Here is a 27,784-nt window from a genome sequence, read left to right as displayed (position 1 = left end):
AACAGATCTGCAAAAACATCTACTTCTCAGAGTTAAGAAATCTATAACAAAAACACTTTCAGCATACTAACATGCCAATCTAACACAGCCTCTGATTGCTATGCTGCTACTGGATGTTCCTTTGTTTCAGTTCAGTATATTATAAGCATTATATGATTTGTGGTCTGATTTCTTTCCCAGAAATGTGTATATATTTAAAACTTACAGTCTGCTCAAACACCAAGTCAGATTTTACACTAACAATCAATCAAGTCTTTTACGTTTTCCAGCTCACAAAAAGCTTGTCTTCCTCATTTTCATTTTCAAGTGTACAGGTTTCTGCCAGGGTATATAGAAACTTCACATGCAATTTTTTTCAGGAACAGCCTAAATATTTAGATGTCGATGTCTTAGAACTGATTTGATTAAATCATTCTCTAGGTCCACTGTCAAACAGACTCTAGCTTAACTGAATTTAGAAAGGCCAGATATCAGCAATACCTTGTCATTGTAACAATCATACCATGTGGTTCAGGTTATCTTGCAGTATATTCTTTTCATTATAAAGTCTAGTGAATTTGCAATTCTTGAAAATGAATGGTAGGTACATATTACTGTGCACATCATTCTGTCAGTGTCTTTTTAAGACAACACAAAGTTTCTTTTGACATACAAAAGACCAGATTCAATCTAACCACAATATAATATTCTACATTATTATCTTTGATGCACAAGTTTAAGAAAATGTATTTTTCTGGTATATAATGAGTGTGCAGGGTCCAATGCATGGATATATTACTCAAAGTTATGAAGAAAGTGCTTTGTGATTTGCTTGAATATGGACTTTAGCATCTCACCAGGCAGAGCACTATTCCATCAGTGCTGTCTTTTGAAGCCTTATGATCGTTTGCGCTCTAAAGTGAAATTAATATATTTTGCAGTTTCTGCAAAATTTTGATTTTTTTCTGGAGATAGACTATCAAATTGCACATTTCTTCTCAGTCTGTAATTGTATGGTACTGTCTATACTGTAATTTTATAACCCACTGACATTTAACATTAATTATATTTTGGGGTAGTTTACCATTTTCCGTGAGTCAAAAAACGCATCAGTAAGTCTAAGCTTTTCCAGTTTCATTTTAATGGACAATCATTCTGAATACTGAAAATTATTCAGACAGACACTCCTGTAGTGTGTTAATGTATGTGTGTTTATATATATATATATATATATATATATATATATATATATATATATATATATACATTTTCTAACTGTAATTATGTGCATCTGCAGGTCCCAGCTGCCTCCAAAAAGGACTCTGATATGAACGCCAAGTCTTTGTTGTGTTGTTTGGTTCTGAGCTCAGCCAGTTTTCTCATGGTCTACTCACACATGCTAATAGAGGAGAGGATAACCACAAATGACTCCTCTTCTTCTAGTCTACAGCTGAAGACTCAATCAGAAGCTCCCCCCATCCTTATTGTGGGTCAGTTACACTCTTGAAATCTTTTTTGAATTCATCTTTCAATGAATTTTTTCTTGTTTATTAAACATTATTTCAGATATTCAGTATTTTTTCACTGTGTACAAATTTTCAATAAGCAGTCTGTTTTAGAATATTTCGGTAGCTAAGGGACAAAAGATCAATCTGGAAAAAATGTTTTCCTTTTTCTGCATGTTATGCAGATACTTCCCAGGTAGACCAGCAGTAAATTGTGACTTGTTAGCATGGGTCCATTGCTCATTCTTATTACTACAATTGACTCAGTTTAAAGTTGCGGCTTACATTTCCTTCCATTTTAGAGCGGAATCATACTGGCATTTCTGTCTATGGAAATCTTAGTTGAAATGGAGACATAACATTTAAGGCCTTTCTATTGGCAGACGGTGCTAAGTGTTTAACTATCTGATGGCAGATTGTACCATAGATTAGTTATTGTATTGCTTTACAGTATTCAGCTCTGACAGAAGTATTTGACCAAAGTGTTTGTCTTGGGAAACTAATTATTTTTCAACTTTTAATCACCATATTATCCATGGAAATATCCAAGTAATATTTAGACTATCCATGTAACATAAGTCAGTTTCAGTCATTTTCATGTGGAATTTCACTGTATAATTCTTTGTCGCCCCGCCGCCATCACCGCCGCCACCGCCAAACACCGCCCAGAACTGCCAAAAACAGTGAAGAAGACCAAAAAAACTGAAAAGAAACCACGAAAGGTATGTAAAATATCAATGCTGAAAGCTATGATGTGTTGTATGCGTCACGATAGCATGTGTCACGTCCGACGATACGTTGAAAAATGCAATTACAAATATATTATGGTGATATGTGTATTCAAATAATACGTTCAACATACATTGTTAAGACGGCTACCGCCAATTTGTAATAATTTTTTTCACCATTATTATCACAAGAAATGCCAGGCTATGAGTGTAACAATGAAAAATGTACGCAACGTTTTACAGTACAATAAGGATAAGGATGTTTTTATTGTAATTCCAGAACATGTTGTACATGACAGGGAACGAAATTAGGTACTCATGTCCGTTCAGGTAATAGCAATAATAAAATCAAGAAGAAAGAATAGGCTGGACGAAAGAAGAACACCTGTTATTTTAAATCGGACATTCCTCCTCATTTTGACGAGACAGAAAAACAGGTATACTACAAAACGCGTGATGCGTCTTCATTAATGCGGTCACCTTGCCCTTTTAAAAAGCACATTTGATAGGCAACTGGACGGCCAGATACTGTGCGAAATGTATCTAGAACTAAATTACGCTTATGTCTAAAAATAATACATACACTTCCTGCTAGGTTAGTAGCAAATTTGGAGGGTTTAAAAATATTCTCGAAATATGTATACAACAAACTCCGTTATATGTCATCATAGAAAAAAACGATGATGTTATGACAACGCCTTTATAGAATATATCCACATATAACTGGTCAACCGCTTAAATTATGGGTGGTCATAGTGCGAGAGTCAAATTACCACATTTCAGACTATTAAAGCTACAATAAATATTTATTAAGCAAGTAACAAGGCCGCGTTGTTCGTGCATTACGAATAATTACACTTATGAACTCATAAGAGTCTGCCAATGTTTTCTGAAAAAAAAAGAAACGGAAAAAAACCGTGTCACTGTTCAGTTATTTATAAATTAATAGGCTGAAATAGTACCTTGTTCCACTATTTCCTTCACAACAGAACAAGTTCAGCGCCAGAAGCAAGCGACCTCCGCCCCCAGCAAACTGCGTTCCTCTGTGGGGAAGCTGCAAAACGCCCAACACGGTGTGCTGCGAGTACTGCGCATTCTGCCAATGTCGCCTTTTCAAAACTGTGTGTTACTGCCGCATGGGGAACCCGCGGTGCTGAGGACCTCGATGAGTACCCGAGGATTGTCACCTCTGAGATGTGTACGTCTTCTTATCTATACATGAAGATAAAAAATACCAGAGGACTAAAAAAACCAACTCTCATAAACATTGTTTTCTTTGCAGTGTTAAAAAGAGATGAGATTTTAAAATCTGCAAGTGCAAGTGGCCAACAACTTAGTTTTGGACTTCTTTCTCAGTGGACCAGATCGTATGAGTACACATTTCTCCGTGTTTCAGAACATGACATACCTGTTATTGGTGTATGGAATTTAGCTCATGGGTAATTTGCGGTGTTAACAGTTTATTTAAACTGTAGTAATAGAGACACCTTTTGTGGTTAGAAATAGAAACTGTGCGCTATAACGCAGAAAAAAACGTATCGACTATGTAGCTAGTGCACACTTTCGAAGGCCAAATGTCAAAAGCTAGCATCACTTGGATTGTAGCGAAGGGCAACGGAATTATTATGATTCGCTCAATAATTCAAGAAAATTAAACGAATTGTGCCACTCTAAATTACCACTTCTTTCGTCACAATGCATAGTCCCCTCATTTGTATGCCAAGCGTAACAGCCAACAAACCGTTAGCGCAGATATTCCACGTGTATATGAAACCATGACAAATATCATTAAGAATGTCAGTGTATGAGCATGAGACTTTTAAACTTCTCCGATAACCGTCTTATTGTGACACGGCAAGTGACAAACTGCGTGGGCATATTGTTAAAATCACGCCGGCGCTGCACGCGCTGTAAAACTGACAGTCTTTGAATTACAGCCGAGAGGTGTTTTCGTGCCCAAATATTTTCAGAGACTGCTGAACCCTTCCACTGGTTCAATATGGAAAGCACTTTAAAGAAGAACAGGAATGATGTCTGTTGTTTGACTGCATTTCAAAGATTGCGCCTTCTGTGTGCACTTCAAAGGATCACATGATTGCGCTCTCACAGGAATTGTAGTTGTACGGATTTTGCGATGAGGTGGCCGTACGCGTGATCATTAATAAATGCCAGCGATTTGGGGGGTGGGGGTGGGGTAAACGCACTGGATGTTGGTCAAAAAAAGGCAATTGCTTATTCTAAGGTCTAGAAACCTCAGAATTATGTGTTGACATGCTGTTTCTGTATATGCAGCATTTCATTTTTACAAAATAGAAAGGATAAAAAACTTATTTATGCAGATACGAAACCGCAAGAACATGTAATGTTATGTTCATTGAATGTACTAACTGCATTTTTATATTAAAGTTATGTATATACTGTACGTGTGTGTTTTAGACATGGTTTTAGATGGCTGGAAGATGAGTGTGGGCAGCAGTGATGTCAGTATCCAGTAAGGCAAGGAGGATTTGGACAGGTTAGCTGAAATTATGACCATCTCCAACAGGTTTTATGCAGGCTCACAGCTTGCTCCTGCTGTTTGGCCCACTGTGAAAACGATCTGTGTATCAAGTGTTCACTTCCCCCTATCCATCACTACCCAGTCCATGTGCATGTGCTCATGTTTCATCAGGAAGCAAGAAATCTCTCCACAAAGAAACTAGGGCCTAAATATTAGTGACAATAGAATAGAATAGAATAGAATGGTCTTTATTGTCTTTATGCTCAGGTACAATGAAATTTCGCATGGCTTCTCCCAATGCAATAAAATAGAACAGATGAACAAATAAATACAACAAATAAATAAATAAAGCAGTGCCAGTAAGATAGTAGTAGTAGCAGCAAGATAGCAGTAATAGCAGCAGAATTTACACATACGCAGAGTTGCAGAGAATTGTGTCTGTGTGGTAGCAGTTCCGGGGGTGGGTGTGTGTGTGTGTGTGTGTCACAGTCTTGATGTGTGAGTGTGTGCGTGACACTGTCTTGTGTGTGTGTGTGTGTGTGACAAGGGGCTGACGGGAACAGTGACAGGAGTGTGGCTGTTGGTTTGGACGAATTTGAAGAAGAGAAGCATTATGGAATCATGTTTATTTCCACACATGTAATTATTGTGTCTTTAATGAAAGCTAAATTACACTAATGGGAACATTGTGAAATTCATTTAGGAGGTCTTTGCTGAATAATGTGAAAACAAGGGCAACATCGTCTGGTCACCTTCTCTTTTTTATAGACTTAGAAATTGAGGAAATGGGAATTTAACATCAATAGTTCACAGTCATTTACATGATGAGAAGCAAGATTAGACAATGCATAAACGCATTAGACAAGATGCCAGTCCATTATTTCAGTCCTTCTCTGATGCTGAGTGGTAAGTAAATAGCAAGTATCATTTTGAAGTCTTGTGCAGATGTTACTTGGCTGGAAATTGAACCTCAGCACAAAATCTGATATCCAATTGCTTGACACAAAGTCCCCCAGAAACATCAGAGTCCCTCAGCTTGAGCCAAATGAAGTTATGAGCATATTATTGCTCTTTATTTGATGAAAGTCATACTTCACACACATTTCACAAGGAAAACATTGGTGTCAAACAGTAATGCCGGTCATTTTATGACACCACACACTGGGCTTTAGCCCATTTCCAGTTTTAACTGCATCTTTCATGGCTGCTTCATCTATTTCCCCACACAAAGCCCTGCAATGAGAGCATTCGGTACATTTCTTTCATATGGGACCAGAAATAAATTCATTCCAAACGGCATAGCCAATGCATGGCTCTGATCGCAACTCTAATCCCTAAGTCCGACCTGGGAGACCTGTGTGCTGTAAAAATTATAGGAACCATTTTCCTTACTGGGGACAAAAACTGAGGTGTGGTGGATTCATGGAAAATGAGATAGTTTAACACTGACAGCTAACAGTTGGTGTTTTCAGTTAAGAGGCAGAGATTAATTGTGCTGTAGACTGGTATGCAGACTATAGTTTATATCTGAAATAGAAATAAAAAAAAAACACTGATTTGATAGATGTTCATGCAAATTCAAATGTTGTTGTATAAGCAGGTCCAACACTAATCATGACTTCATTAAATAGGAGTTACTGAGTTCTTTTATTATCAAACCTTTTTGGGGCAATGGACCAGTATGCAGCAGACACAAGTAATTCCATAGATATGCCCTGACGTCTTTGAGTCTGAGAAAGACAAGCTGTAAACACAGAAAACATCATCACAGGGCGCATCACATTAGAGCCTTTGCACTTTTTATTTCTGTGCGGCAAACAAGGCCTGGCATATGATTGTCTTTATCCCATGGCCGCAGAAAGCACCTGGCGTGGAAAAAAACATCGCGCTGGCAATATGGAAGTAATCTGTGGATTACTACAAGCTAAATCAATATCAGACAAGAATGGAAAGAGAAGGGATAATCAGAATATTCCAGAGCACCTACACTGCCAAAGCAGTCACGCTAGGAGGGAGCCCAGCAGTTTGGCCTTTTTCAGAAACAGGATACAGGAGAGGCCTTTCGAATCCCAACCCCCCCCCTCGCCCATTTTCCAGCAAACAGCAGCCATTGTAAAATGCAGATCAAAGCCAGACAAAGGCCCGCGTGTGAGAGGTCTGCAATGCGGAGCACCGGATGTAATGAGCTGGCTGTAAACATTAGCCAGGGCCAGAGAGTGCAGGTAATAAAAGGGAGCAAGGAAAACACTGCGATGCAGAATGACACTTCGGGGTGCCAGATGCAGCAGCTGTTTCCCATTGAGGGTGAAAATCTTAAAAAGGTAGATTGAGCAGTTAGATGTCTCTGGAGACACCATTTCAGCAGTTTTAATGTTCCAGTGTGGCTAATAGTCCACAGGCTCACTTCCACCACCTCGCCTGTCATCATTCCAGTCGCCTCTCCCTATGGCCTGCCATTCACCCGCTGCCTCACCCCGGACGCATTTCCTAGCTGTGGCATCTTGGATAGGTAAAGGACACCCATGAAAGCTTCTTACAATAAAACATTAGGAATCAGTTCTGAAAATCAGAGGAGACCCGGAAAGTCGCTTTGGGATTGCACTTGGGCTGTCCTTACCTTTTGACAGAAGACCTCATTCCAAAACAATTCATACCATAACCTTATACAGAGGTTTCTCTCATTACATCTTTGTGCAAGCTTGGTATCCAGTTTCAAAAAGACGTCAAAAAACAGTTTATACTTTTTGGTTTCCAACTGAGTAACATCACAAAGTTTTCAGTAGTGTCGGTTATAAAGGTTTCATTTAAAAGGCCAGTGTCCAGCTTTCTCATGAGTTCTTTTAGAGAGCAATCTAAATGGACACTCTCACACAGCCACTGGGTTAAAGACTGTTATATGCATTTTATGCTGTACAACTTATTTATAATGGAATACATTGACAAGTTAACAACATTCTTTATTTCAAAGGGAATGCATGGTTATTACTATTGTGACCTGTTAGAGGAAAAACTGAGATGAGTCCATTTTAAAACAAAATGATAGTTTTTTTTAAAGGGATGTGTGACTTGAGTTGCAGGAATACACTGCCAAATCACTGTTGAGTGCTTGTTTTGGATGAACAAATTTTCAAGATAAGCACCAAAATATTATTCTTGGGCAAAAATGATAAGGATGGCTCATACTCTTATATTTAAAATTGGGCCTATGGATGTATGTATTATACAATAGACATCACAGGTAAACCGAATCCAATATTCTGACTGAATGGTTTGGCGTAGGTTTGTGCTCATTTGTGGACTGATACTAACTCTGCAAACCACATTCCAATGACAACTGTTCTTGAGATTTCAGTATCTGCACCAAGTACCAACATGAATAACCCACATCAGAAGCTTTGCTTTGTAGTTTTGTGGAAAACAAGCACAAATACAATCCATACTTCAGCATAATGTGTCCTTTATTTTTTTTTTTATTACATTTGATAAAAATGTATCCTCCTGCACGGAAACAGACACTTGGGACTAAACATTATGCAACTGCTTTCTAAACGGCAGTAGTTTCAGCCTAAGCATGCCCTCGCCTTGGCTTAGCTCAGCTAAGAACCACGTGGGACAGAAAATAATAGGGACAAAAAGTAGGGAGGAGAAACAATGACTGTCTGTTGTGAGAATATTTTTTTTTCCCTTTAAGGAAAATTCCTGGTTTACGAAGCACTTTTCAAATGAGTTAAGGCAAGGTATTGAAAAAGGGCTGTTCACAGGTGCCAGAGCTTTGCAATTACAGAGAGGGAAGTAAGGCATAGCCTCACTGCTTGCTCTCATTTCATGATGACACTTATTCACAATACACAGGAGAGAATGCCCAGGATCTTTAACGTATCCGGAAATCTAGTAATTAACATTACGGTTGAGAATGGGGACCAAAACTTTGCTGAACATGATAAATGAATGCAATGCAAGAAGAGAACGGCCTTAAAGCCACCTTTTCCCTTCTTATGACAGAAGTGGAACAAGTCTGGTTGAGGTTTGCAGATAGGAGGGGAGTGTAAAATACAGTGGAAAGGGCAGTTTGAGGAGAACATAAATTAACCTTTACAAGCTTTGGGAGAATGTGCCAAACCCTTCCCTGCCCAAACACACAGGTACACACAGGACCCCTCCATCACCTGCAACCCCCACCCTCACTAGGGGGTGGCTGGTTGGCTTTGCCCCTGTCTGCTTAGTAGCGGTAATGGTTGGGCTTGAAGGGGCCCTCACGCGGTAGCCCCAAGTATTTGGCCTGCTTGTCAGTCAGCTTGGTCAGCTTCACACCCAGTTTGTCGAGATGGGCAGCAGCCACTTCTTCATCCAGCTAGACAGAAGAAAGGGAGAAAAGAAAAGAGCGTGTTACATAAAAGATCTGAACGCATCCTAGCAAGATCCAAAGCAGAGGCAAGCGTAGGTGAAGAAATGAGCATCCTGTCCCAACAATTACAAAGAGGAAGGGACAAAAAACACACTGTTAATCCTTGTTAGTGATTCCTTAGGAACACCTCCTAAATACTGCAATAATAATGATGATGTAAATAAACTATGTTGCACATAGATATCATATAAATATATGGACCGATAAGAAAATGAACAGATCTTTCATATCCAGCTTTAAAACACAAACATGGGGAATAAGTATCCGAAAAATTGCCTTATTGTCCGCAGATAACCGCTTTCCCAAAAAAATGAAACCAAACCACAACACAAACATCTCAAAACTGGTCTTCGTGTCATGGACCGGAGTGAGAATTCCCAGAAGGATCAGTCCATTGTCAGAGCACAGATGAATTCGAGAACTTCACCAGAGTAAACCAAGGGGAACGTCAAACAGGGACAGCCTTTGGCAAGAGAGCCAGTTGATTCCTTTAAAACATGGCCTCCCGTAGCAGGGTAATCAACTCCCAGTGGAGAGCCGGGTGAGCAGCGGAGGTCTGGCTTTAAATCATGTGCTTCTCAGACTGCGCTGCCTTGACCAGAATTCCTGCAAGTCTGCAGACACTCCGCAAACAGTTTCTGGGTTTTCTCCCACAGTCCCTCCACCACTGTCCACCCAGGGCCGTATGGCTTCAGTTAGAGGCCTCAAGATGTTCATCGCAATCCATTTGTGTGCCACTCAGTGCAGATGACGCTTCACACACCGAAGAATTCCTGTCTCAATTACAAAGCGGTTTCTGGGCAGTTATATTCTTTCACCGCTCAAGTTTTGCCATAAACCATCAGTGCTCTAAAGTAAGCACAACCATTCTGCTTCCATGTAGAGATTAAGCATATTGAATAATATTAATTCAATGTACCCACATTTTAATACCGCTACGAGAAAGGGGTAGCAAATATGCTGTAACTTCAGGCCGATTGCAACCCAGCAATTAAAAACAAGACCCAGGAACCTGAGATTTACCCACTTTGCTTTGCTCAAAAAGATGTCCAGGGAAAAAACAAATCATTTTAGCCTTTTACAGTCATAATGCACTACATTCAACCATTTCTACTGACGAAACAAAACATATCAGATGTGTCACTCCTGACAGTCCATTCCTTTGGAAAGACAGCATTGTGACACCACTCAATATCATCAATCTCAGTGAGGGTGATATAATGGCAATGTATCTAGGTCAATGTTTGCCAAAATCCACATATGGAATTGTGTTAAGAAAATGATGTCTGAAATGCACGTTTTAAAATGCATATCTAAAAAAAAAAAAAAAAAGTTTCATTATTTCCACCTCATTTTTTTGAACAAGTGTACCTGAGTTTATTAAAAAGATATAAGCATAAGAAAGTCTCAGCACATTGTACTTCCACCTCTCAGTTCCATTTCCTGTGCTTAGCTCTCATTCCAAAAGTGTGACTGCTTCAGATATATCCCAATGCTAATTTGGCACCATTTTAAAGGAAATTGCAGGCATTCCAGTCACAAAATTCTACTCTGTTGCAGATCTACTGGTGGCACGCGAAGACATTTAAACATGATATTCAATTTCTGTCTTAATTGTTCAGTTTTAATCATTCTTTTCTTTTTTGGGGGGGGATTTATATATGTGGAAGCATGTGCATGGTGAAGTCTACATATTTAATTCTGTTTTAATTCATAGTTAATTTACTGCAGGGCACTGTCTATATGGTGTGTAACTGTTCAAACACCGTCATTAACACTGGACATGAAGCCACAGCCTATATTAATTGCTGGAACAAAAGACTAAGAAGTAGAGGAATTAAAAAGCAATTTTGTACTGCACTGTATGTGACAAAATAAAGTAATCTCATGATCTAAGTGTGTTTTGCGTCTGTGTTAGCCTACATAATACGCTACATTAAAAAATCCATCTATAAATTCCACTCACAGCAGCACCCGCTCTCCAGCAGAAATACTAAATAGCCCTTGCCTATGTGAGTGTATCGGAGTATTGCATTCCCCTTGCTTTGGCATACTACACAAGTATAGTGGTTGCTTAGGTGAGGTGAGCTCAATCAAAGTCATATTTCCAATCCCAAAAAAGCCACATGAAGGGAAAAAGCAGATAAGCATTACTAAATGTTTCTTCTGTTAACAACAGAAATCTACTTGGGCTACATAATTTACTCCTTCTCACTCATTTCTGGCTTCTGTTGCATCAAGTTATCTTACATCAGATTAGATAACACTTGTAGCTAGCTAGCATGTTATGCCTGATTTAGACACCGTCATTTGTCATCACTGACATAGCCCAAGTTTGCCAACAAATCACATTTTGCTAGCTAGTACTGTACACACAGATGACGTACGCTTGCTAGCTCGCAGGCTTTGTTCCTGTAATTCATTGATGCCTGCGAGTTACATGCTAGCTAGTTAGATCCTACATAAGATCACAACATTTAACTGTATCTTCAAAACGCAATCAGTTAAAAAAAAAATGTTGCCGACTGATATTGATAAAACAAAATGGTACCTAATATGACAAAAATGATGGGATGGGAAAGAAGTGGAAATGGGAACCAAAAGGACCACAGTAAATTCTGTAGCCGAGCAAATTTTGTCATTATACTGGTGTGTCTCCAAAAGTCCTATGATGTCCCAGGAGTTACACCAATTATCCTGGAAATGGAAAAACAGAACTATCTATCATTTACAAAATGTTCTGTTCAAAGACAATAACATTTTTACCCAAATCAGGTCTTCTGGAGGCAATCTTTTACCCCAAACAGGTCTTATGCAGACAAATGGACACTTGTGGGAAACAGGCAACTCACCTTCTTTGGCAGGAAGTAGACACCCAGTGGGTACTTGCTGGTGTTGGTCCACAGCTCAATTTGGGCCAGCACTTGGTTGGTGAAAGAATTGCTCATGACAAAGCTGGGATGGCCCATAGCACAGCCGAGGTTGACCAGACGGCCCTCTGCCAACACGATGATATGACGTCCACTTTTCAAGCGGTAGCGATCCACCTGTGATTGGATGGTTAGAAAATCAAAATAGAGCATTCTTTAACACCAGAGGCAGAAAGACTAGAATGAACTTACTGATAAAAAAATGATTTGCTTCTAGATGTTGAGGTTTTAGACAGGTTTTAGCCATCTCCGCCTCTACCTTCTCACATACTTTCCTGTGCCATCTATGCAAACTTAGGGTATGTCAAATTGGTTTGCGACTTCTCTCCCACCCCCACTTCACATGAGCACAATGAATAACCACGCAGCATACAGTTTCACCACGTACATACTCTCAGGACATTCAGATTGCACATATGCCATTTCATTTTCCAAAATGTACACCAACTCTGTGCTCAGGCAAGTCCTTCTGCCTCAGTTCATATGGGAAATAACACATCAGACCACACTAGCAAGAGCAACCATCCACTGGGCTTTGCTTTCTACGGAGGAGGTCCAGCGAAAGGCCAGGAAATACATTTAATACTTCAGGCAGGAAGACAATTTACAATGACAGATCTAGGAAGCCTGACGGATTAATTGCACTTGGTAGGCAGGGGTTTTATACAAGGGGGTTTTTACTGTAGCGGCAAGCGACTGGACTGACGTCAGCTCTATCAGTAACTTCAGGCTTTTTATGATCATGTTTAATGTGAGAGACATGCATTGAAACTAGGAAGGGCTTAAGAAAAAAGTAGACCTTTGTGCTTAAGTGGTGGACTGTGCTCTAAACGGTATACTCTTTCCCATGAGAACCACAATTCTGCAGTACAGGTGTCTCTGAGCCATTAATAATTTTACAACAAATAAAGGGGACCTCTAACCTCTCAATAAATCTCAATAAACCTTCCAATTAAACTTTGGAAATAAAATACTAGATAAGGTTTCTTGAGACAGGGCCAAAATCCCTATTAAAAGGGGTTACAAATATAAATTTACTTTGAAAAACCTCAGATCTAATAGATAATGACGTGTATACTGCATGAAAATGTCAAACTATCTTAATTTCTTCTTATTTATATCTCAGAAAGGTATAGGTCAACAAAGGTCATCACTCCTGCAGCTCTGCCACAGAATTACACATGGATGAAGGCTCTTTTTTTGCCACTGACAAAGTATGTACATCATAAATTTAGTTACAAAATGCAGTGTGCGGTCCAAAGTTAACTTGGACATTTGCTTCATTTTTTAAGGCAGGTATCCAAAGATTATATTTTCTGAAAGATTCTAAAAAATTGTAAAACAATACTAAAAAAAAGAAAAGAAAAACTGTTAACAATGGCAAGAGAGTTAGCAATCATTTGTTCTCATGACTAGCTACAGCCAACCAGCTCGTTGATACAACCAAGTCTAATGGACTTTCTGTTTACACAGTACTGACTCGACAGAATCATATAAACTGTTCATTAAGCATCTAGTACACCAATATGTCTACAAAACAGATTCATTTCAATATAGATGAGTTTCAAGAGCCAACTGGCAAGTTCACTTGAAATTGTCTGCTGGTGTGCGATTCTGGTAGACACAGAATGCCAAAACAGATTATAAAGAACGGTAGCTTATAAATTTTTGATTTGACAGCTCTTTGCCAAACAAAAGTTCACCACTGCATTCCCTGCATTCCCGTAACAGCCATGATTTGGGAATTACTTTTGCAATGGTGTATCTGTCAGCATTCACAGTTGCATGGCTACCCTCAGTCATGTAGTCATGTGCAGTAGATTCATTTTTTAAATTGAGACATTCATTATTTAACTGGCATCCATCTTAATTTAAAATTTTGCTAAAAGATCTATACATTTTTTTCAAGAAAATGCATATTACTACACAAAGTGTGTGTCGTGTTTGAATTCAATGTGCATTTCTGGTCTGTTAAAGTCACACAGTTAATTGATGAGAGTGACAAGTGAAGCTACTGGTGAGTAGCTCCATAATTAATGGTCACCAATATTAGACTGCATAGAGCTGAACTTGCATGCCAAACTAAAAAAAGGGAAATCTGTTCATATTTAGAATTTCCCACAAAGCTGACAGTTTTGTCTACGTTTGTGTCAGGACACCACATATTTCAGTCCCGTGCAATGGGGGCAAAAAAACAAAAAAACAAAAAACAAAAAAGCTTTAAAGAAGCTTTGAACTCTTGACCACAGATAGAGACATAGGCATTTACCAAGGTATGAATTCAAGCCATTTTTTTTTACTTTTTGACGTACTTCGGCCTTGTTTTATTAGCAGTTAACGAGAGAGCAAATTCCTTGAAAGGTCTTAATGGCCAAGTATTTGGGAATTCACTCAACCACCATGAAAGGAAATGATAAATATATCAAAAATGGACTCATTGCTGGCACAGTTCAGATGCTTCTAGCCAGCGACAATTATATTGATGCTAAATCTCCAGGAGCAAAGATAAGTAGATATATTGGGTGAAAATAGTATTTATAGGCTGGATAGGAGACAGCAGACTGCTATGTAGTTAAAAATTGAAGGCTCCTAATTTTGTTTTTTATTACCCTTCAAGTGAAGGGTACTGTGTTAAAAGCTGATTGCTAAAACGGACTGTCCACCAAGAGATTCAATATAAAATTCTACTCCATAGCATTTTAACTCAATCACATCTTAAGATCCTGCTGGTGTTTAATAACCAAGAAACTCAGCCAGTCAATATCCGATCAAAGAATAACTGGCATCGGTGCAGCACAGTGGTAAGGAGCAAGGGCTGTAATCAAAAGGTTGCTGGTTCGATTACTCGCTGCCACTGCACCTTTGGGCACTTGAGGTACTTGACCCAGAATTCCCTCAGTTTTTAAATGCATAACATGTAAAAACTATAAGTTGCCCTGGATAAGCACGTCTGCTTAACGATGATAATGTAAAAATGTTTATGTGAAGTTTCATTTAACATCAATCAGGAATTTTAAACCTTTAAAGACTGGTGCTTTTAAACTGTTTAACAAGGACAAAAGCACAATTAAATACAAATTTAAAGGCAAACTCATGTTACTGCACTCAATTTACTTGAAAAATAAAAATTTTATGGATGCTCCTCTCACCAAAACAGTCAAGCCAGAGATTTCAGAAACCTAATTACTTTTAAGTTCACAAATGTCTAAACTGTCAGAGCTGAGTAACTATATACACTTAAAAGCCAACAAGCAATGCCCACAAATAAAAATGAGACATTCATTAGTTTCCAATAAACAAAAATAATTTCAAAAAGGTAAGAATGCTTCTTTTTTTTTTTTTTTTTTTTTTGGACACCAGACCTGTGATTTGTTATCATACACCATTCAGGCCATAATGCACAACAAACAGAAGCTTAAATAAATTACCGTAAATCATATCAAATGAATTTAGAAACATAAGCATAACTGTGTTTTTAAAATAAGTTAAACATTAACAGGTTGGCCAATAAATTCAGGATATCAATTTTAAAAAAAAGGTACCATCCCATTCCTACCTGAGGTTTGATGTTGGTCTTCTCAACTGCATTTTCATTGAGCCACTTCACATCAATCTCACAGTCAAAGTGGCCAATGTTGCAAACAATGGCATCGTCTTTCATGTGCTCAAAGTGCCTGTTGGAAAACAAAATATTAATATATACAGATAAACCTGTGCTTTGATATAAACTGAGCCAAATATGATGTGCTTCTATATATGACTTCTCCAACTGGATCAAATTCAGCATCTGGTGTGGAGTTCCTGTAAGCAATTGTGGCATATAATTTTTCTACATCTGCAAGTTTAGGATGTCAGTAGCACTTCAGACTCTTTATCTTTTGGCATCTTTGGCATCTTCATTTTTAGGTGTGACATTCTGTATATACTGAAGTTATACCAAGGTATAAGCAATTTATGTTGTCATTGTTATACTTGTTATACATTGTTATGCTTTCTCTTTCTTTCTAGGAAAGATTCCACTACAAGAATGCGCACTGGCATTTGCGCATTATAAGAGAACCCTATGGAATCCACACTGCCAAAAGAGGCAAAAGGAAAAAAAACAACTAGGCTGACCCTGCTCAGACTTGTCACAAGAGCGAAATACGTAGAGAGAGGATTCACAGGCACAACTCAACATCTGCAGCTAATGTCAAACAGCAGTCCTCCCAGTTCCTGTAATGGTTCATCCTGTGCCATTCATCAAAATAATTGGGCAGCAAAAGATTCACAAGAAACTATAGCATAAGGAGGATGGTGCAAGTTCACTCTGATGAAAGGAAGACCAGCCACAGGTTCAACCAATCAAGAGGCGACCAGGCGTGTCATGTGATGTGATGATGTGTTCATCTTCTTTCGCTTTGACAATATAAGTGCACAAGTCTGACAGTTCAAAAAGCGCCACAGTAAGGATACCATATGTATGCAACGATCATTGACTAATCTTATTGAATGCAGGGGCCTGGCATTTTCAGTACAGCAAGGTTTTGAATGGATGCCAAAAAGAAAAGTTTCTGTCATCTTGGTGGTTGACTACAGCCCTTTTCTTGATAAGATAATGTTTCTGTGATAACAAAAATTATCACTTTGAGCCTGAATATTCATGAACTAAGGAAAGTAGGATGACAGACAGGAGACCACTGTTCAGCTACACTGGCTGGGTTTCCAGTTAGTAATATAGTGTAATGATTTGCTGTATGCTAGCTTACTAGCTCTCCTAAAGGTCAGAGAACCCATAAATATGCATACATAGAATTCTTTGCATGTCATCATCTTGAAGAGACATGGACTGCAGCCTTAGATCATACGAGAGAGGTTATGGTTCACTTGCACACATTATCATAGACAAAGTATATCAGTCATATGATCTCCAGTGCATTAAAAGGAATAGACATATTTCACGTTAACACACAGTGAACACACGTGTTAGAAGAGGTATTGGTACTGTCTCAGAGGGGGAATGCATGAGAGATATACAGAGATATCAAGCCCGGTGAGGAGACTGATGGTAGTTACTGTAAGAAATTTCAAAGGCGCAGACACAGAATGTAGCAAAATGCAAGAGAACTTATTTGAATATTGCACTGGAAGAAGCAACAAAAACAAGTAAAAAATATGTAGATGAAAAGGAGAAAAGTTTAGTCTCCAGACAGATAGTGAGACAGTTAACGAAATAGATGTGCAGCCTGCAGCAATCTCAAAGGAAAACATAATCTGCTGGAAGTACAAATCGACCCAGGCAGACTTAACATGAAAACAGGTGTGATTCTACTTACAGAGTACAGGTTTTGCACAGTGATTTAATACGTAATTTTGGTGCCTAAGCAAGGTAGGCTTTGGGGACTGGCTGCTGCATTAGCAGTGTGTCACTTTGTTAGAGTGGGGATGAGACTCAGGTCATAAAGTGATTTACTCTGGTGAGCATCAAACCAGGGAGAAAAAAAAAAAAAAAAAAAGACAAGAGAAAAAGGAGACCCATAATGAAAGAAATATGTCAGCCGATCAAAAGAACAATGTATTCTTGCCATTGGTATGCCAACTGGCCTGCGCACTGTTTGTGAAGCTGCCCTGGGATTTAAAACCCATCCAGCCCGTTCCTTCCTTACTGTCTCTATTTGCACTGCGGTTCACAGACAACCCCACACGAAATGTGGGAAATGCACAATGCCTTTCAACTACATGCGCATGTGGGAAAGACACTGCTGATGTCACCTGATTTTGGTTCCGAATTTTGTCAACGACTATATCAATATGTCTTCTGCACACAATTCAAATTACATCAAGTTTTTTTTTTTGTTTCTTGTTCTTTTTTCTTTTTTGTGGGCTTGTTGAGGAAAGTGCAACTAGGGGTACATGTAATGACCTTGAAAGATGTCGTTGCCAAGTATTTCAATATTTTTAAAAGGAACAGCAGTGTATATTTGTTTTTTCCTTGGGTAATGGGCCAGGTATGAGCACACCGTCACCACCTGCTGTCTGTTTTTACTGAAGTAATTTATTGAACCATTGTTTAATTATGCTTCAGATCATTTAAACAAGGGAATTTAATTTCATCAGTCTTTTTAAAAAAGACTGCATGCGTAAAAGAAATGTTTGTGTACATTTGTCCAATTGCACCGGTAGAATTAAATATTAAAAATTAGCTGACTGCTAATCAGGGAGTACTGGAGCCTTTGCCTAGGGTTCTTAAGTCAACTAATTCCTCTTATTATTGTTAGTTCAGTGTTAAGTTGTCAGTGCTGTATAGTGCACCATCTCCTGATGTAGCATAACACCGTGTAAAATAAATATGTTCTCCACAGCATGGTACAGATTATATAAAGTATGCTTTTCAGTTTTCATTAGACACAGTAGGCTATCTGGGCCTGTCTTGTAGTCTCATGTACTCTAAACTTATGTTTGAGTGGGTGGGGGGGAGGATAGTGAAAAACAGCAGCAACACCCACCTGCCCAAGAGGATGTCTTCACAACCTGTGGTCGTCACAAAAATGTTTCCCTCTTTACAGGCTTCTTCCATGGTAGTGACCTCATATCCTAAAACACACCACACACCCCCAATTTGTATGGCTTCAACAGCATGTGTTAAAGTTCACAAAAGGACCACCACACTGCCCCTAGAATAGTAGTCTGGTGACCCCCTTTTACCAGAGATGTGTATCACATGGTGCGGGAAAGAGTCATCACTCACTATGATCAACAGAGGAGAAAACTAAACTTAAAGTATGTAACTTTATACACAGTCTATATTCTGACTGCTGATGGAATACAGATCATATCAGTCAAAAGATTTTTATTAAGATGCATATATACTAGTTAATTATTAATAACAGAAATGCCATGACATATTCATATTATCTGAATAATCACAATAATATTCAGTATGAAACTTAAGGACCAGCATTCAATTGAGCAGTTGCTGCCTGTTATTTAAATAACCCTGGTAAATGATTCTCTGAAAAATTTCCATTTTAATCACATATGAAGCCATGTAGAGTTACAACAGAGCCAAAGAACACTATCTCCTTTTACCTGCGAAGGAAAACACAAGCTCGTATACTTTCCATGGATGTATCAGTGACACCCCCCTACAAAAAAACAAAATGTATAAAAACATGCACACAAACACACATATGCATACCTTCCATGGCGGCTTGCAGGGCATTGATGGGGTCGATCTCTGTGACGATGACCCGGGCGCCGAACCCACGAAGCGCCTGCACACAGCCCTTGCCCACGTCCCCATAGCCAGCCACCACGGCCACCTTCCCAGCGATCATCACATCAGTGGCGCGCTTGATCCCGTCGATCAAAGACTCCCGGCAGCCGTACAGGTTGTCAAACTTGCTCTGATGACGCAAGCAGAGACCATGGGGTTCACACCGGGGGAAGGTGTAGACGCTGTTTATGGCAGGGTCACATGACGTATCGGGGGTGGGGGATTCCAAGTGCAACAGGACAGAGTCCAACTCACCTTGGTGACAGAGTCGTTGACGTTGATGGCTGGAACTTTGAGCTCGCCATTCTTCAACATCTTATACAAGTTGTGAACACCGGTGGTTGTCTCTTCCGAAATTCCCCGGATTCCTGAGGGAGTGAGAGGAAAGTAATCTTATCAAAAGGGCAAAGAGGTCTGTGACCGGAAAACCACCCAGAAAAGCTGCAGAAATCCACTACATTTCAGCTGTAAAACGTTTATAACTGGCAGGTGCCACAACATACATCAGACACGGGCTTTTCTCAACACAAAGGACTGGGACGAAGTGATCTGAGCACACTGAGCCAGCAGATGTGCAGTCCAAACAGCAGAAATCCACAGAAAACTACACCTTTGGCCGGCACTGCTATGACCCTGAGGAGGTATTTTTTTTAACCCCGCCCTCACTTGTGTTCAATGCCCAGGGTGAACTGTCAAGAGTTTAAATACTGCTCTGTGCTTGCTCTAGGGTAACGCTGCCACCTACTGCATGTTAAAGAGAATGACAAGACACTTGTGCATTTCCCCTCAGAGTGTTGGCCGTTACCATAGCTTTAAGCCTAACTGATCTAACTGACAAACAGCTTGTTAATTCTCATGCTTGTGCTCACTAGAAGTTTAACAGTTCTGATATCCCATGCAGACAACTTTTATCTTGTGACTGGGCTGAAATATATTACACGTTCCATTTTTAGATCAGGAAGTGGAAGTGAAAAATGCCAGACTGTTGAAATCTCTAAAGGTTAAATGGTTGTGTCCCCACATTCCCACCTTTAGCCTGAATATGAAATTCCAGCCCACTGAAATTCCTCAGGATCACTTCATCACAAAATGTTTGTTTTTCCTCCGTACAATGCAATGCTTTGTCTGCATTGATTACCTGCAGCAGCGCACAGCACCCTTCTTGGGATATGCTATCTTAGCATGCAAATCTAGCTTGTGGCTAGCACCACTTATCTAAAACAGTACACTACACTAAACTCTAATATGGAAGGACACTGAAATAAGGGAGGCAGGACAGACACACAGCACCCATCCCTGTGAAAATGCACATCTCCCAACATTAAAATGTTGTACTCCACCTTACTTGTAAGTCACTTTGAATAAAAGTGTCTGCCAAATTAATAAATGTTAATGTAAATGCAAAATGGCAGACCTACTGGGGTCCTACTGGAGTGAGTACGTAACTGGAGGAGTTGTGGCTCAAGAAAATGTTTCCATACAACAACTGGCCTTTCACATAAAACGCTCACAGAATTGCGACACCCAGGTCCAACGCCTGAACAAGCCAGAAGAACAAAGCTGGATCCTCCTGCTCATTCCACTCTATTAGCACTTCCCATTGCTGGCAGGCACAGAAACTGCACCACATGCAAATTCTTATCAGCTGACTCTTTCACTCTCCTCTATATCAAAATCATGAGATATTTTATCCATAGTCACTCCCCTTTGCAGAAGACAAATTAGTTAATATGTTTTCCCCTTTATCCAAAAGACAGTATGATTCATGTTCTTGCTTGTAGACAGATAAGCCACAAATTATAATTGATTTCTTCTTAAATTAACTCATTCATTATTTGGAGATCTGGATCAAACTGGAACGGGTAATATTGCAGCGTCTGTTAACGTTTGAACAATATTAAAGTACTTACATTAAATCATCTCTGCTGAACATGCAGCCAGATTTTGCATAATAATGCACAATAATTTGTCTTCAGTCATACTGCACTTACTTTCATGTTAACAAATTACTTTGGAAAGAGACCAAATCAGGTGAAATACTTGCAGCAGACTGAAGGAAAAATTACCTGCAAGCAATTTGGGGTATTTCTGGTGAACCAGGTTGGTGAGGTCACCGCCATCATCCAGGATCATGTTGAGAGGCTGCCCGTCCTTGAAGTAGATGGTCTGTTCAATGCACCAAATGTACTCCTCATCAGTCTCTCCTTTCCACGCGTACACTGAAACATAAAACCTCGTCAAAGCCAGAAGTCTGCTGCCGAATTCACACAGGCCTAAAGGTTATGAGTCCCAAAAGGAGTTACTGGCTTAAATCCCCCATTCAGCACACTTCTTCCTGACAGGTTACCGCAGCTACCGTAGGACAACCGGTTCTGTAAGTCTACAAACACATTACATATGTGCAAATGCCCTTTAGCATCCTTGACACAGATTATAAAATGGTTACATTGGAATTATAAAACTGCATTTAAATCATGCAGGGTGAATGCGCAAGTTCCAAGTATTAAAACAGATGAAGAGCTGGACAGGTATCTGAAAACTGGGGGGTGGGGGTGGGGATGGGGGAGTAGCACAGATGAAGTGACACAGTGGTGAAACCAGACAGTGTCCTTAACAGTAATAATAATAAAAAAAAAATCATTCATTGATTCAAAACAAATACAGCTTTGTTACAGATCTCCAATCTCAGGGTTAATCTTTGTATCCAACATCACAAGGATAAGAGTTAATGTTTGCCTGGCCATCACTAATCTAGATAAGTGTTTGATAGCCAAATGTGGAATAAACAATTAAACAGTTATTTCTATACAACTAAAGTTCAGTGTAAATATATTACAAATAAATACTTTGAGGACATAGATATTGACCATTTAAATCCAGATTTGAAGCATATGGCTGGACACTTGGAGAGATACAGATAAGCAATTTAAAATAAGAATGAAAATGTATATAAAATCACAAATGAAGCTAATTTTACACGCAAATTTTAACTTTAACTTCCCTTCCAGAAGCACTTCACCGAATAACCCAGCTGGAAAAGTGTTAGGCAAGTTGGGTGTAATGATAGTTCAGGCAGCTCTGTTCTTCCATCTAGCAGCCCCTCCCCCCCATGTCCAGGTTTTCTAAACAAATGAAGGACACCCTTGTACTTTACATGTGCCTTATCTCTGCGTACTACGTGGCTTAACAGCGACCAGACGAAACCAGCGAAATCCCCCAATATCTGGACCTGGCTGGTCTGAATCACAAACAAAAAATCCAATTTTATTTTTTCACCTGGAACACCAGCTTTGGCAATGGCAGCAGCTGCGTGATCTTGGGTAGAGAAGATGTTACAGCTGGACCACTGGACCTAAGGGGGGGGGGGAAGTGTGAGGAAAACAGTTTACAAGGACACCAGCTCATAGCCCACATTCTCTTGAATTGTAGGTCAACATTCTTTTCCCCACAGATATCACAAACACTGCTCAGATGATAAGTCTGTATTGAGTCGCAGAGTACATGGACGAAATGCAACCTTGAAAAATGGAACACAACATGCCACTGGAGGGACACTGTGTGAAATAAGACAACTGACACTTGTGTACATCTTTGTATGATTTAGCAGAAAAAAAAGCCATTTCCCTGTTCAAAGGTAAAAAAAAAAAAAAAAAAAAAAGCCACCGATACTGGTCTGATACTGACCAGGGTGAATAAATAACCTCTCACCTGTCTCTGAGGAACATGGTCACTAACAGGCATTTCTCTTAATCAGTAATCATTCCTGCTTTCTGCAGTTTGCTTGTACATTTACTTCGAAATTGAAGACAGTACACATCTGAGGGGTCACACTTACGACCAAAACCAAACCTTAACATCCAACTAGCTATATTACTGTAGTGGAACAAAAGACTTTCAGGAGTAAATGTGGGGAAAAAAAAAAAACAGTGCGAGTGGAGTGACTTTAACGGAAACAAGTGTAGCTAGCCCACATTTAACGTGAAGCATCTACTTCCTAAATTCCCATCTCCGGAAGACGTTCTATGTGCTGAACATGTTCGGTGCTTGCGTGCCTTCACTTTCAGCAAAACACTTCAGTGCGACACCTGTTGACACCCAGCCCGCCAAACAAAGCCCCCGCTTCACCTCTGCTCCGAGGGCCTGAAGGGTCTCGATGAGCACGGCGGTCTGCAGGGTCATGTGAAGGCAGCCAGCGATGCGAGCCCCCTTCAGAGGCTTGGACTGCCCATACATCTCCCTCATCTTCATCAGTCCTGGCATCTCGTTCTCTGCGATAGTGATGGCCTTGCGGCCCCACTCCGCCAGGCTGATGTCAGCTGTGTAAAGGCGCAAGAAAAGACGACAAAGCCTGGAATCCCAGTAACTCGCAACATAGGACTTTTCACATTACATTGTTGGCATTTAGCAGACACTCTTATCCAGAGTGACTTACATAATTTAGTTTTTTTTTTAATAATATTATCCATTTATACAGCTGAATATTTACTGAGGTAATTGTGGGTTAAGTAAGTTGCCCAAGCATACACCAGCTGGGAATCAAATCGTCCTCAAGTCCTGCTCCTTAACCACTATGCTACACTGCCACCCCCCTTAATAAATATGTTAATACCAGTACAAATGGTTCACCCACAAACTGGAATTTGGCAGGTGTTCCACAGCTGTGGTCTGAACTCTCTTGAATGAACATGCTCTTATCTGGTTTAAAGAGCTGTTCCCACTAGCTACTGACAGGTGCACTGACTGAGAACTCTAGTCCTCTTGTGACACTTAACCAAGCCTCTCCCGTTGCTCCAATCAGGAGACTGAGACACACTGTGTGTGTGTGTGTGCCAAACTGAACTGGAAAACTCCTGTGCGCCGTGGGTTAGGGAGGTCACCAACGCTGTTCTGGTGTCCTAAATATGTACATACCATGCACATGGCCCAGCCACACTGGGGGCTAATGTGAGGACACAAACAGTGCTGTAGAAGAGGGTCAAGCACAAGTTATGAATTAAAACCTTAAGGGAATCTGGCTGAAGTGTCTGTAATTTGGCTGTCAGAATGCCTATAGGAATCAAAATTTTGAGCAGTGTGCTGCAGCTGCTGAAGCACTGGACTTTGGACCTGAAGATTGCAAAGTTCAAATTTCAGGTGGAACAGTATTGTTATTCCCTCTGGCAAATTACTACATTCTAATTCCACTAAAAAGTTAATAAAATTAAATGCAAGCTGGTGTAGCACAGTTGTAGGAAGATCAATAAAAAAATTCTTGCAAACTACACGCGGTTAGCCAATAGCCGACTTCAACGGGAGGAAAAAAAATCTTGGCTGCCTTCATTTTCAAGCTCTGTGCTAGTACGATAAGTTGCGATTTCAGTTTTATCAGCCCACGTGCTAACTTGAACAGTGGTTCACTGTATTATATTTCGCCTCTTTGCCTGGGTCTGTCAATCACCGAAAAGTGGCGGCATCGCGAATTGAATCTTAGGTAATGTAGTTTTTCGAACACGTTCCGACTGTAGTATTCCCGGCGCTTCACCCTATAAATGGACTACAACACCCTTCGTTCTGTCGAATTAAGTCTTCTGTATGAAACCACGCTCTTCTGCGACGTAGCAAAGTGTTACATATTTTGTACCTTACTCCAATAAATAGATAACGTATTCATGAGATTGCATGGAATCCGGAGATCATTTACGGTCATACGGTGAACAACACCGCGACAGTTTTACAAAAAAATTTCCAATTAGCATTATTGTCCGCAAACACGCCTGAGTAATGAGCTAGCAAGCTGGCTAGTTAGCAAGCGCCGGTTAGCTACAGAGCTAGTTTGCAAATTGTGGGCGCTTAAATAGAACAGTCGTTTAGCTATTTCAGATACACTAGTCTGAGTCGATTTTGCACTAACAATCTCACATCTGTTCATATTTCAACTCGATACCGATCTACAGCAAGGGTAAAAAGATTTTGCAGCCAGCCACCTAACACACCCACATTGCACAGTAGGAAGAGGAAACATTTCTGTTGAGTTAGCATGCCAACTAGTTAAAGAGGAAACATTAAATGTATTTAATACTGACCGACTTTGAATGGAAGCTTCTCTGACATGTTTATTTTCTGCAGTCACAAGGCAAGACAAACTCCGCTGAGCGCCGGCTATTGACAGGGGAAGGGAGGGACAGTATTATGTGCACTCAGATATACTACTGGTTTGTTATCATATTCATGAGCTCGTTCCTGCCAATCAAACATCTTCGGCTGGCGATAGGCCGAAATGGGTCCAGCGCGTACGGCTGAGAACTCAGACTTTGACCAGCCTTTGTATCAGCCAATGAGAGGTCGAATTTGATAGTGGTGGAGTATTACTCATTTCATAGGCCCGTCGGATTTGGCTTTATGCAATGGGAGGCCACGACATGTTTCATCAGGCTGGTGAACTATTCCTTTGAAGGTTAATCTGATTATTTAAACAAATAAACGAACAACGCAAATGAATAATTAAACGAAAGAGGGCCATTACAATGATATACCATGATGACTTGCAATCTATGAAGAAGATTTTTTTTTGGAAATTTCTTGATAAAGTGGTAATCGCACTTTATAAGAACTGCTACTTACATGCTGGCACAAAGAGAGATTAACCAAATTTAAGATGTCTACTTTCTGTCTTAGAATTTTCTCACATGTGTATGCAAATAGAATGATGTACTTTTATTTGAAATAATGTGTACTTTTACTAATGTGAATTTGGAGTAACAGTTTTGATTGAGTCTAATTTTAGTAGAAAGATAAGATAACAGTGTTTCATTGATCTTTTTTTTTTTTTTGAGAAAATGCTTTGAAAAGAAGATGAGTTATAACAATCCATCCCGAAGATGGCAGTCTAACAACAAATATGTCATAAAATGTAACATAAAAAACACACAGAACGAGCATAAAGGCTGTCTGGGGGATTGTCACGATCCCATCATACTTTCACATATCCTGACACTTGTCAAGGCATGCAACAGTCAACACACCCATTACATAAAACACTACATATAATCAACTGCATGACACAAGAAGGGTTGTCAGTAACTGTTTTCTTCCTCTTTCTCCTTTTCATTTTGCCCTGAACTTTCTTTGGTTTCCCTATTTTTTCTTCTCTTGTCTTTTCCTAACACAATGACTGAATGTATTGACTTTAAAAAAACTTTAAAATTTAATGAAAAGTGAGTAAATGTAAACGCTGGGAAATATCTGAATGACACACATGCAAACACACAGACCAAACAGTACTACAAACATCAGCAATCTAACAATATACATTTTAGTGCCTGACAGAAAAAAGGCTCATTCTTAATGTAACTACAGTATAAAAAATGTGGTTTTAGCATTGAAAATATATCTACATGAATGACATTGACTGTGAATTGTGAAGTACATCTAACAATTAATGTTTTACTATGACAAAAATTACTATTCCAGCCTTACACACTGAGCACTTAGAGAGCATAGTGTACAGTTTATATGTTTCAACAAACCACCCTTCTTCAATAAATCAAACTCGGCAAAGGTCTGACCAAGAATATTTTCAGGCGCAAGACTTACTTGCCATCTATTGATTATTTTAGCCCAAGCCTAAATAAGAACAAAAATGCCACCTCTGGAAGAAACACGTTTTTTTCTTATCTTGAACCCAAACTGAGACAAGCAAAAAATATATATATCAATACATTTAATGACCAATCCAATAATAGTTTCATCAGGGTAATTAGAACATACAAAAGGAATACATGCTCCTGCTTGTGTTAAACACTGCAAATATCAACTTACACTGCGAGTCTACACAGAAAATGTACAGAATCTTATCTCATTGATATTGGCCCTTTCATTCTATCACTGAACATAGACATCAATTTGTACCAATGTAGCTGAATGTTAAATACAAACCTTACACTTTTTCTGTCGTTAGCCACAATGTTCTTCTGTCTTCTTTATGAAACAAGTTGAAACAACCATTTCCAAGGCAAATTCACTACCAAGACAATCGTGTAAGCTGTTTCCATTCAGACAGATGGACAGGGAGAGACAGGATTCTCTCTGGTGAGGAGGAGACCAGTTCAGATTTGTTTCAACGCAATATGAAAAGTGAGTACTACTGGCTAATATATACAGAAATCAGTTTATTCAAAGCAAAATGAAAGTGATAAGATCATTTGGCAAAAGTTTAATTCAGGCGTACCATAAGAACAAGGTCAGGTGGTGATAGGTAGGGTGGTAGGACTGAGACAAAAAAAAAAAAAAAACTAAAGAACAACAGAAAACAAAGGCTGAAAATGAAAGCCCTGAACATAAATAAACAATTGCATAAGTTCAAGTATTTCAGAGCATGTCAGTTTAAATATAAAGTTGTTATACATTTGTTATTTTTTTTTACCCTCCTAAACTTCTTTTGAGAATGATTTACAAACAGAATATACATATCTTATATACTTTCGAGAGGAAATTAGAAAATTAG

General features: G+C 39.4%; 2 protein-coding genes across 2 annotated transcripts; one reads left to right on the top strand and one right to left on the bottom strand.

Annotated features, from left to right (window-relative positions):
* The first annotated feature begins 1,306 nt into the window (after positions 1-1,306).
* Positions 1,307-3,369, top strand: asip1 (agouti signaling protein 1). The gene is made up of 3 exons (XM_036530245.1): positions 1,307-1,469; positions 2,154-2,206; positions 3,202-3,369. Exons 1-3 carry the CDS (start codon positions 1,307-1,309, stop codon positions 3,367-3,369), a joined length of 384 nt encoding a protein of 127 aa, XP_036386138.1.
* Positions 3,370-8,152: 4,783 nt separating this feature from the next.
* On the bottom strand, positions 8,153-25,444 carry ahcy (adenosylhomocysteinase). Its single transcript, XM_036530851.1, has 10 exons — positions 25,365-25,444; positions 23,428-23,618; positions 22,579-22,654; positions 21,369-21,521; positions 19,558-19,670; positions 19,225-19,432; positions 18,533-18,620; positions 15,604-15,721; positions 11,970-12,164; positions 8,153-9,063 (listed from the first exon to the last, which is right to left on the bottom strand). Exons 1-10 carry the CDS (start codon positions 25,390-25,392, stop codon positions 8,932-8,934), a joined length of 1,302 nt encoding a protein of 433 aa, XP_036386744.1. The 5' UTR covers positions 25,393-25,444; the 3' UTR covers positions 8,153-8,931.
* Positions 25,445-27,784: the final 2,340 nt, after the last annotated feature.

Source organism: Megalops cyprinoides, chromosome 6 (genome assembly GCF_013368585.1).
Source record: "Megalops cyprinoides isolate fMegCyp1 chromosome 6, fMegCyp1.pri, whole genome shotgun sequence".
NCBI classification, from domain to species: domain Eukaryota; kingdom Metazoa; phylum Chordata; class Actinopteri; order Elopiformes; family Megalopidae; genus Megalops; species Megalops cyprinoides.
This window is presented reverse-complemented; position numbering and strand designations above follow the sequence as displayed.

Coding starts and splice junctions, on each gene's coding strand:
- ahcy (XM_036530851.1), bottom strand. CDS start 25,392: ATGTCAGAGAAGCTTCCATTCAAAGTCG. Junction 21,522..22,578: donor TGCCAAAGCTGGTGTTCCAG/GTGAAAAAATAA, acceptor TTTATGTTTCAG/TGTACGCGTGGAAAGGAGAG. Junction 15,722..18,532: donor GAAGACATCCTCTTGGGCAG/GTGGGTGTTGCT, acceptor GTTTTCCAACAG/GCACTTTGAGCACATGAAAG.
- asip1 (XM_036530245.1), top strand. CDS start 1,307: ATGAACGCCAAGTCTTTGTTGTGTTGTTTGGTTCTGAGCTCAGCCAGT. Junction 1,470..2,153: donor TCCCCCCATCCTTATTGTGG/GTCAGTTACACT, acceptor AACACCGCCCAG/AACTGCCAAAAACAGTGAAG. Junction 2,207..3,201: donor CTGAAAAGAAACCACGAAAG/GTATGTAAAATA, acceptor CCTTCACAACAG/AACAAGTTCAGCGCCAGAAG.